Source organism: Propithecus coquereli, unplaced genomic scaffold, assembly GCF_000956105.1.
Source record: "Propithecus coquereli isolate 6110/MARCELLA unplaced genomic scaffold, Pcoq_1.0 Scaffold709, whole genome shotgun sequence".
Lineage (NCBI taxonomy): Eukaryota > Metazoa > Chordata > Mammalia > Primates > Indriidae > Propithecus > Propithecus coquereli.
In genome coordinates this window covers 99,804-110,515 of record NW_012153163.1, presented here as the reverse complement: position 1 = coordinate 110,515, position 10,712 = coordinate 99,804, and the positions used below count along the sequence as shown (strand labels likewise).

Here is a 10,712-nt window from a genome sequence, read left to right as displayed (position 1 = left end):
ATTTCTGTGGAGGCTCCAAATTTCAAATGCCTCATTAGAAACAAAAACTATCATGGCTTTTGGTAAAATATTGATAAATCATAAGTTATTAATTTTGGATTATTCAACTTTAGTTATTAGTTTTGGTTTCATAAGTATGATTTCAGGAATTGTCATTTTATTCAAGTACCAATGCAACTTAATTTTTAGGAAAATATTATTTTTACATTGTCTGAAATAAAAGGGAGAAAACTTGGACTTTATTTCTTGATACATTTCTTCTTTGTCAGAAAACTTCCTTTTTAAGATTAGAATTGTAATACTATATTCTGATATAACAAGAAATAACTAGAAAAATAAGGTATCATTTGAGGCATCTTTTAGACTCAGGGTCATTCAAGAATACAAATAGATGAAAATGATAAATATTTATTTTGATAGCCACTATCAATATTTCTGTTCTGTTTATTTTAAAGGGAAAACTGAAATAGTCAATGAACAACAGAATATGGATTGGGGTTCCACTGCTGTTAAGCTAATGTGAACAGAATAAATTTTAACAGGAGAGTATTGCAACAAGTAATACAACTGATAGGAGAACATTATTATTGACACTTTGACTAAGGTGTCTGACTATTAAGTACATTAGATAACTTGGATTCCATGGACAAACCTATTGAGTTGTGATTACTCTCCTTTGCTTTCCTTTCCTCTTTCTTTTCTTTTTGAGATGGGGGAATGTCTTGCTATATCCCCCAGGCTAGGCTCTAACTCCTGCCTCAAGTAATCCTCCCACCTCAGCCTCCTGAGTAGCTGGTATTACAGACACGAGCCACTGTGTCCAGCTGATTTCTTTTTCTTAAATATAAAAGGTAGTAGAAGAAAGCTAATAAACTGAAATTAAAAATGTCATAAGTACCCTTTCTTTTTCTTGTTTAGTATTCATTACCCCTTCTTGTTTTTTTCTTCTGGGGCTTTGTAGTAGTTTTGTGAAAGATTGTGTTGAAGGTTTTGCAAGAATGAGTGCTCTGACACATAAATCTTATGGATTTTACAGTTAGATAGTTTAGATAGGTACAAAGGATATAATTTTAGCAATGGATACTATATTAGTTTCCTTGGGCTGCTGCAACAAATAACCACAAACTTTGTGGCTTGAAATAACAGAAATTTATTCTCTCACAGTTCTAGAGGCCAGAAGTCTAAAATCAAGGTGTTGGCTGGGCCACACCTTCACAGTCCCTCTGAAGACTATAAGGGAAAATCCTTTCTTGCCTCTTCCAGCTTCTGGTGGCTCTTAGCATTCCTTGGCTTGTGGCAGCATAACTCCATTTCCTCCCTGTCTTCATTTCCTTCTTCCCTGTTTATCTTCTCTTTTTCTGTCTCTTATAAGGGACAACTGTCATTGGATTTATGGCCTACCTTCACCTGATCCCATATCAAGATCTTTACCTTATTTATATCTGCAAAGGTCTTTATTCCAAATAAAGTCACATTCTGGGGTTCTGAGTGTAGATATCTTTTGGAGTACTAGTCAAACCACTACAGATAGCAAGAGATGTTGAGCATGGCTTCTTAGTCTCCTTTCTCCATGGGGGAAATGTGCTTGCATATCTGGCAATGTTATTCTATCTTTCTGGGGGAGGGAGAGAAATATTCTAGATCCTCAGAAATCCTAAATAACAGTACAAAATGCCTTATGCCCCTAGATATGTCATTCTGAAAATTAAGCATAATTACCTTATATGATTGCAAAAATTGCCTCAAGTAAGCCATGTTTCCTGGAGCTAACATCTGGAGTCTAGGTATAATTTCTTAATGTATCAACAGTGGTCAATATGTTGGCTATGGATTATATAAAAATTACTGAGTATCATACATATGCAGTTGCCATTGTAACTACATGATGCTATAATGGCCAATCTGTAGCCATGTGCAATCAGTTTAAGCTCCAGGAGAATGTGAGTACATGCCATGGCTTCCACAAGAACCAACCTCCCCTTTTCGGTGCACGTAATTTAGGTGGAGCTTATTTCATCTCATGGCTTCAGGAATGAACAAATGACTCATGTCTGGCCAATGTGAGAATCATCACAACTATTGACTAAAGGAAAGACACATAATCCAAACTGGGCTGTAGGGAGTGATATCTAGGATTTTTGCTGGGCCTTTCTGTAGAGAGTCACTGTACTGGTAATATGTAGCCTAAAATCTACTCTGGACATTTTGCCATCACATGGGAAAAGTCTGCTTGAGAAGGAGGTCATCAGGGGAAAAGAAATCGTAAATGTGGAGATATTTTCATTATAACATTATTGAAGTGCATGGAACTACCTCTGTCAGAAACCAGTAAGTAATTATCCATTTCCATGTATAAGCCAATAAATGATGCTCTGCTTTTTGGCTTAAGTCACTTAACTTGGGGTTCATTATTAGAGTATGATTGATATAAACGTATACTTCCATAGATGGTGTGAATGAGTATCTTAAGATACTGGACTCAAAAGTTGTTATTGGCGTCTAGCACTAGAAAAATCCAGCTTTTCTTTAACAAGAATTTTGCTTTTCTTTAATAGGCACTATAAATTTTGCAATTAATTTTGGTTTTCTCTTTGCTCTACAAAGCAAAAAACAAAATTTGTGATATAGAGTAACTAAAAATGACCTTTTTGTATGCATTTTGTTATGCTGTCCCATCCTTTGATTCATTTTATTTTGTTCCCATGTTATCTTTACTCAATTTTCATATTTTTGCATGTAAAGGGACCAAGAGTTAATAAAAGAAGATATTCTCAAGTAATTAACACTAAAAAAGAGATAATTGTATTGTTCCTGCATAAAAAATCGAATGTAATAGAAAAGGAAATATTCCTAAATTAATAATACATTATCCAAATGAAACATGAATAAATTATTAATTTTTAAACCTCTGTAAACAATTCAAAAATCAAAATTAAATCACAAAACATATTTTCAGTTGGACTGAAAAACCCTTTGATTCCTGTGTGCTTCATTTGAAGAAATTATGAAAAATTGTAATATATCCAAAAGAATTGAAAGCAGGGTCTCAAGGAAATATTTAGGCATCCATATTTATGGCAGCCTTATTCACAATAGTCAAGAGGTGGAGGCAACCCAAATATCCATGGACAGTTGAATGGATAAACAAAATGTAGTATATACATACAATGTGCTATTATTCAACCTTAAAAGGGAAGGAAATCCTGTCACATGCTACGATGTAGATGAACCTTGAGGACATTATGCTAAGTGAAATAAGTCAGTCACAAAAAGACAAATACTGTATGATTCCACTTATATAAAATATCTACAGTAGTCAAATTCATAGAAACAGAAAATAGAATGGTGGTTACCAGGGGCTGTTGTGAGGGTGAAAAGGGGAGTTGCTGTCTAATGGGTATAGAGTTTTAGTTTTATAAGATGGAAAATTTATAACAATGTGGATATATTAATATTTAACATTACTGAAATGTACACTTAAACATGGCTAATATGATAATTTTTATGTCATGTATTTTTACCACAATAAAAAGGGTAAAAATGATAATATACTTTAGGGTTTAAAATAGGTATTTTTCCAAGATGAAAGAGTAAACTTAGACCAGACAACAGTCTAGCTTTAAATCTACCAGATAGGCCGGGCGCGGTGGCTCACGCCTGTAATCCTAGCTCTCTGGGAGGCCGAGGCGGGCGGATTGTTTGAGCTCAGGAGTTCGAGACCAGCCTGAGCAAGAGTGAGACCCCGTCTCTACTAAAAATAGAAAGAAATTAATTGGACAACTAAAAATATATAGAGCAATTAGCCGGGCATGGTGGCGCATGCCTGTAGTCCCAGCCACTTGGGAGGCTGAGGCAGAAGGATCGCTTGAGCCCAGGAGTTTGAGGTTGCTGTGAGCTAGGCTGACGCCACGGCACTCACTCTAGCCTGGGCAAAAGAGTGAGACTCTGTCTCAAAAAAAAAAAAAAAAAAAAAAAAAAAATCTACCAGATAAACACTAGACCCTACGTTTTAGCCACATGATGTCGCTGTCTACCATAGAGTGTTCTCTAGGAAGAAAAATACCCAGAGCCCCTTTGTTACTTCAGAGAAGCGGAGCAATAAGAGAAGCAGCAGGACATTAGCAGAGACGAGTGTTTAAATTTTTGCAAAACGTGCACTTCTAATTTGATCAACTCACTGAGGATTGGTAATGGTGTCTTCTATGAGAAGGGGCCTACAGGCCTGGATTCGGCGGCTCTTGCTTCTGCTCATCACATTCTGGGAGGCGGGGAGTGGCCAGCTCCACTACTCGATCCTAGAAGAGGCCAAGCACGGTACCTTCGTGGGCCGAATCGCGCAGGACCTGGGGCTGGAGGTGGCGGAGCTGGTGCCGCGCCTGTTCCGGGTGGCGGCCAAAGGCCGCGGGGACCTGCTGGAGGTGAATCTGCAGAATGGCATTTTGTTTGTGAATTCTCGGATCGACCGGGAGGAGCTCTGCGGGCGGAGTGCGGAGTGCAGCATCCACCTGGAGGTGATCGTGGACAGGCCGCTGCAGGTTTTCCACGTGGAGGTGGAGGTGAAGGACATTAATGACAACCCGCCAGTATTTCCAGCCACCGCAAAGACTATCCGGTTTCACGAATCGAGGCTGCTTGACTCTCGGTTTCCTCTAGAGGGAGCATCTGATGCAGATATTGGAGTAAACGCTCTTCTCTCCTACAAGCTCAGCTCCAGTGAGTTTTTCTTCCTAGATATACAGACAAATGATGAACTAAGCCAGTCTTTGTCTCTTGTCCTGGGGAAATCTCTGGACAGAGAGGAAACTGCCGAGGTTAATTTGTTACTGGTGGCTACTGATGGGGGCAAACCTGAGCTCACAGGTACCGTTCAAATACTTATTAAGGTATTAGACGTGAATGACAACGAACCTACTTTTGCCCAATCAGTTTACAAAGTAAAATTGTTAGAGAATACTGCAAATGGGACCTTAGTAGTTAAATTAAATGCTTCGGATGCAGATGAAGGATCAAACAGCGAGCTTGTGTATTCGCTCAGTAGTGATGTATCTTCCACTATACAGACCAAGTTCAAAATAGATCCCAGCTCAGGGGAAATCAGAACTAAGGGAAAATTAGATTATGAAGAAGCGAAATCCTACGAAATTCAGGTCACTGCAACTGACAAAGGAACCCCCTCAATGTCAGGACATTGTAAAATTTCATTAAAACTCGTGGACGTGAATGATAACACACCAGAAGTCTCAATAACGTCTCTCTCACTTCCCATCCCAGAGAACGCTTCACTGGGCACCGTCATCGCTCTCATCACAGTGTCCGACCGCGACTCTGGAACCAACGGGCAGGTGACCTGCTCCCTAACGGCCCACGTGCCCTTCAAGTTGGTGTCCACCTTCAAGAATTACTATTCTTTGGTGTTGGACAGCGTCCTGGACCGTGAGAGTGAGTCGGTGTATAAGGTGGTGGTGACAGCTCGGGACGGGGGCTCGCCTTCGCTGTGGGCCACAGCCAGCGTGTCCGTGGAGGTGGCCGACGTGAACGACAACGCGCCGGCGTTCCCACAGCCCGAGTACACGGTGTTCGTGAAGGAGAACAACCCGCCAGGCTGCCACATCTTCACGGTGTCGGCGCGGGACGCGGACGCGCAGGAGAACGCGCGGGTGTCCTACTCGCTGGTGGAGCGGCGGGTGGGCGAGCGCGCGCTGTCGAGCTACGTGTCGGTGCACGCGGAGAGCGGCAAGGTGTACGCGCTGCAGCCGCTGGACCACGAGGAGCTGGAGCTGCTGCAGTTCCAGGTGAGCGCGCGGGACGCGGGCGTGCCGCCTCTGGGCAGCAACGTGACGCTGCAGGTGTTCGTGCTGGATGAGAACGACAACGCCCCATCGCTGCAGGCGCCTTGGGCAAGTGGTACCGGCGGCGCGGTGAATGACCTGGTACCTCGATCTGTGGGTGCAGGCCACGTGGTGGCAAAGGTGCGCGCGGTGGACGCCGACTCTGGCTACAATGCGTGGTTGTCATATGAGCTGCAGCCTGCAGCGGGCAGCCCGCACAGCCCATTCCGCGTGGGGCTGTACACCGGCGAGATCAGCACGACACGTTCCCTGGATGAGGCAGACGCTTCGCTCCAGCGCCTGCTTGTGCTGGTGAAGGACCACGGTGAGCCCGCACTGACCTCCACGGCCACCGTGCTGGTGTCACTGGTGGAGAGTGGCCAGGCGCCGAAGGCCTCTTCGCGGGCGTTGGTGGGCGCTGTGGGCCCGGAAGGGGCGCTGGTGGATGTGAACGTGTATCTCATCATCGCCATCTGCGCTGTGTCCAGCCTGTTGGTGCTCACGCTGCTTCTGTACACAGCGCTGCGATGCTTTGTGTCGCCCATCGAGGGCGCGTGTGGGCCTGGGAAGCCCATGCTGGTGTGCTCCAGCGCGGTGGGGAGCTACTCGCAACAGAGGAGGCAGAGGGTGTGCTCTGGAGAGGGTCCGCCCAAGACCGACCTCATGGCCTTCAGCCCCAGCCTTTCTCAAGGTCCAGACTCCGCAGAAGAAAGACAACAGCCCTCAGAATCAGAGGGCTTAAGAAAGGTGAGCGTTTTACTTTTTCTTGCCAATTCTAGAATTGTTCTATTTCCTTATTCTTTATGATTTATATTAATTATTTAGATTCATAGCTCTGGCTTTATTTTGTATCATTATCCTACCATGTAATATTGGGTATTAATTAGAGATCAATGTCTGCATTTCGAACAATTTATTTGAATTTTTCTTATTTTTACGTTTTGGCTTTTCCATAATTAACTCTCTCCATAGGACCTTGAAAGATTGAAAAACATTTTAGGAAAATTTGAAAATTTAGCATTAAATATTTTCTCTCTTAAAATTTTAAAAATCACAGTTGGAAAAAATCTTAAGAATTTGACTATATAATACATATCTTCAATTTACACCATCTATCCATTCTGCCAGAATATGTTTGGAATAACAGTATATTTTATATTCTGGACGTTTCCTAGATTGCTGTTTGGATCAAGAATGCATTTCTTTTTGTCAATTTAAATGTCTGTTAATAAGTTACTTTTCCTTTACTTTATATTTGAAAGCAGCCTGAACGTATCTTTTAATGCTATAACCTTCGAAAGTATTTATTACAGGTCATTACAACAGATGACAGATAACACTTAGGAATAATTGCTAATCTTAGGTATGTTTTATGTAAGTAAAATAACTTGTTATTTGCTACAAGGATTTCACACTGGCAAAATCTTTGAGTTTTCATGCAAAATACAAAATTTATTGAGAAAAGAGTCTATCTCAATTTTAACTCAGAAATCTTAACATTTTAAAATCACATTGGAGTTGGTCAGGTGGTGGGACTTTTTCTTCATTCAAGGGGAGAATGCTCTAACCCAGTCCTTATGTTAATGGTTGATCAATCATCTTTCCAGTATCAGAATTATTAGGCTAATGTATGCAAGTCTCCCACTGTGCAGAGATTGGCCATCTTTCTCTGGCACCTAACTCTATGACTGGGATTACATTTTCCATCACTGTGAGCTCACTCAGTTTCACCTGAGGAATATGGCAGCATCCATATTCCTCATGAAGTTGGGAGTTTTTCCAAAAGATGAGTCTTGGATGACTATATTTTCATTTGAAATTTCTGTGTTAGGTAATTAAAACACTGAACTTGACAAATAAATGCTACACTTGGAAAGTTTTGTCTTTTAGTTTTTTCAACCAAAGGAAGATGTGTTAGGGTGAAACAATTGCCTAAAACTGTCTTCTGCTATTTGGTTCTTAGTTATTTGCTGTTTTCTCCAATATATGTGATGAATCATAGAAATAACTTCCATTAAGTGATCTTAGACTCATCCATTTGTATTAGGCCAGAATATCCAATTCCATCTGGAGCTTTACTTTTAGAGGAGTTGAAAAGTTTGGTGGGGAAATCTGGAATTCCATTTAAGGATAGTTTATTCCTATGGGAAATTTACTGGTTTCTCAGAGTTGACACTCTTCAAAATGTAGAGAATATATGTTTCTTGGAAATCAGAAAAGTTCATCTGAGGCTTTACACAGAAAAACAAATTTTGGCTTTAAATAAATGAGAAAGAAGCCCTTTCACGGGAGGGGTCATCCTACCTATAGTATCATAGCTACTCACTAACTTCTTGAGACTTGTATGCAGAACATATGAATGGTTAGGTGGAATATGTCCTACTGGAAGTCTGGCCACTATGTTTCTACCATAGGTAAATGGTAAACTTTTAAAATGATATCCAGATGTGCCCTGATTACTAGGAGTCACAATCCATTGCTCTCTAAGTTCTTATTGTTTTCTTATTCTTATTTATATTTTTCTTGGTTTAGTTGTCTAAGGAGATATCCAGGTGAAAATAGAAACTATTCATTAATACCTTATCCACACATTGGCTCAATATTCTAAACTCATAGTTCCTTTAGTATTACCTTTATCTCCTGATAATCAATATGGAGTCACTCTGTTATTAATTTCACGTGGCATTCCATTTTGCAATTAGTATAATTCTTAAATGTAATGAAATTTGTAGTATCACAATAAGTTGTCCAAGGCATCTCATTAATGAAGTCCATGATGTTTTAAAATTTTAATTTTGTCTCATTTTCAAACTAGCTACCACCTTTCAGGATTCATCAAAGTGCTGTTTGGCATATTAATATCTATAATTATTTCCTAGATTCATGACTTGCAGAAATAATTCTTAAATGTTTACTTACTTCTTCATGAACTACCACAATAGAATCAGTTAGATATTATGTAAGTTTGACATTAAAAATACCATTAATGTAACTTACCTAATCTTGCTTGAAAAAGTTAACTTAAAATGTCCATTTATTCACTAAAACACTAATTGATAACTTAGTCTATTCTGAATATGGGTGATAAAACATGAGTAAGTTGCAATCTTGGCTTCTATTCAGTGAGTACACCAGAAACAAAAACTGATATGAAACTTTTTTCCTAATACCTAACTCACATGCTTGATTTAATTTAAAAATGATCTGGCTATAGGCAAAAATTTGGACATTCTTTTACCTCCCTAAATTCGACTGCATCTCATGAATTTTCTCTGCCCAATGTCCAAATGCTCAGAGAACTCATGTCTCTCATTGAATTCACGGAGATCTTTAGAATATTTTATTGCCAAGTCCTACATATGTTGAGTACTGACTTATGTTACAAAGTAACTTTTCTCTCTTAACTGATGGGTTAGATCACAGTTCTTTCAAGTAACAACTTTTAAAGAAACAGGAATGTAGAAATTTAGAGTGGAGATTAAAAATAATTATTTTATGTTGTGAACATTTTAGAATATACAGATAAATTGAAATGCATAAGTGGTGTGAAAATTTTAAAAAACTAATATATTCTTACTTGATGTGATATGAATGTAACAAATATACAAATCACATAGTGTTGTCCTGCAACAGGAAACAAATTTACAAAAGAACTTCACCGTAAAAGACTTCTGACATCTTTATATAAATAACAGTTAAGACAGTTGACAAAGATATAGTTCTTGAATAAAAGACACAAGAGTGATTTACGGACATTCTACAAATTAATAAACATAAGTGAACATATTTTTCAAATTGACAATTGCCATAACAATATAAAAGTAAATATATTTATATATTTGTTGCATACATTTTACAAAGACTTCAATGTCTTGATGTTTTGATGGTCATAAATCTCAAAGACTCTAACTTTTCCATAAAATGCAGCCTGGGGTGACAAATGGTTAACGGTACACACAGCATCTTGAATCTGATTGAGATCCCATCCAAACACCACCTGTTAATATCGTTTTTACATTACTTGCTTACCCTCTATGTGTTTGTAAAAGGTGAACTGTAGTAACACCTATCTCAGAGGGCTGTTGTGAAAATTTAATGAGATAATTCCATTACGACAGATAGAAAAATGACTGTCACATGGGAAGCATTTCCAGTAGATGTCCATTGTTAGAACAGTAATCAGAATTAGTATTTTACTGTATGTCATGAATTGGCACAATTGAAATTGATGAATTAGTATAGAAGTTCTAAGGAGATCATTTTGATGAAATATAAAAACTTTGGAAGAAAATTACAACTGAAAATAGAAATTTTGGAAAAGTTCAAACGACATATAAGGAAAAGATACGTTTACATATTTAATACTTACACATTTAGCCACATGATGTCGCTGTCCACCGTGAGGTCACTCTCCACAAAAGAAATACAGCGTGCATTAGGTATTCAGATGTTGCTTTTCTTTATCGTCTCTGAAAGATGGTAACGGCGAGGAGTTTAAGAAATGAAGAATAAGGAACTAAAATTGTTTTTTTAATTTTGGATCTATGTAAGAGCGACTCAATATTTGGAAAAGGCTTGCAATGTTGTTTTCCTGGCGAGAAGATCCTGGAGCCCAGCGTCTGCTGCTCTCGCTCCTTCTCCTCGCAGCCTGGGAGGCAGGGAGCGGCCAGCTCCACTACTCGGTCCCCGAGGAGGCCAAACACGGCACCTTCGTGGGCCGAATCGCACAGGACCTGGGGCTGGAGCTGGCCGAGCTGGTGCCGCGCCTGTTCCGGGTGGCGTCCAAAGACCGCGGGGACCTTCTGGAGGTAAATCTGCAGAATGGCATTTTGTTTGTGAATTCTCGGATCGACCGGGAGGAGCTGTGCGGGCGGAGCGCGGATT

General features: G+C 39.8%; 2 protein-coding genes across 2 annotated transcripts in view; both read left to right on the top strand.

Moving 5' to 3' along the window:
* Positions 1-4,085: 4,085 nt before the first annotated feature.
* LOC105824044 (protocadherin alpha-2-like) lies at positions 4,086-6,695 on the top strand. The gene has a single exon (XM_012661383.1). The coding sequence runs from the start codon at positions 4,191-4,193 to the stop codon at positions 6,633-6,635; it is 2,445 nt and encodes an 814-aa protein (XP_012516837.1). The 5' UTR covers positions 4,086-4,190; the 3' UTR covers positions 6,636-6,695.
* A 3,542-nt stretch (positions 6,696-10,237) lies between these two features.
* LOC105824022 (protocadherin alpha-3-like) overlaps positions 10,238-10,712 on the top strand; it is a 14,725-nt gene continuing 14,250 nt past the window's right edge. The window contains exon 1 of the mRNA XM_012661356.1: positions 10,238-10,636. Coding sequence (XP_012516810.1) covers positions 10,409-10,636 — 228 coding nt within the window. The 5' untranslated portion in view covers positions 10,238-10,408. The remainder of the gene's footprint in view (positions 10,637-10,712) is intronic.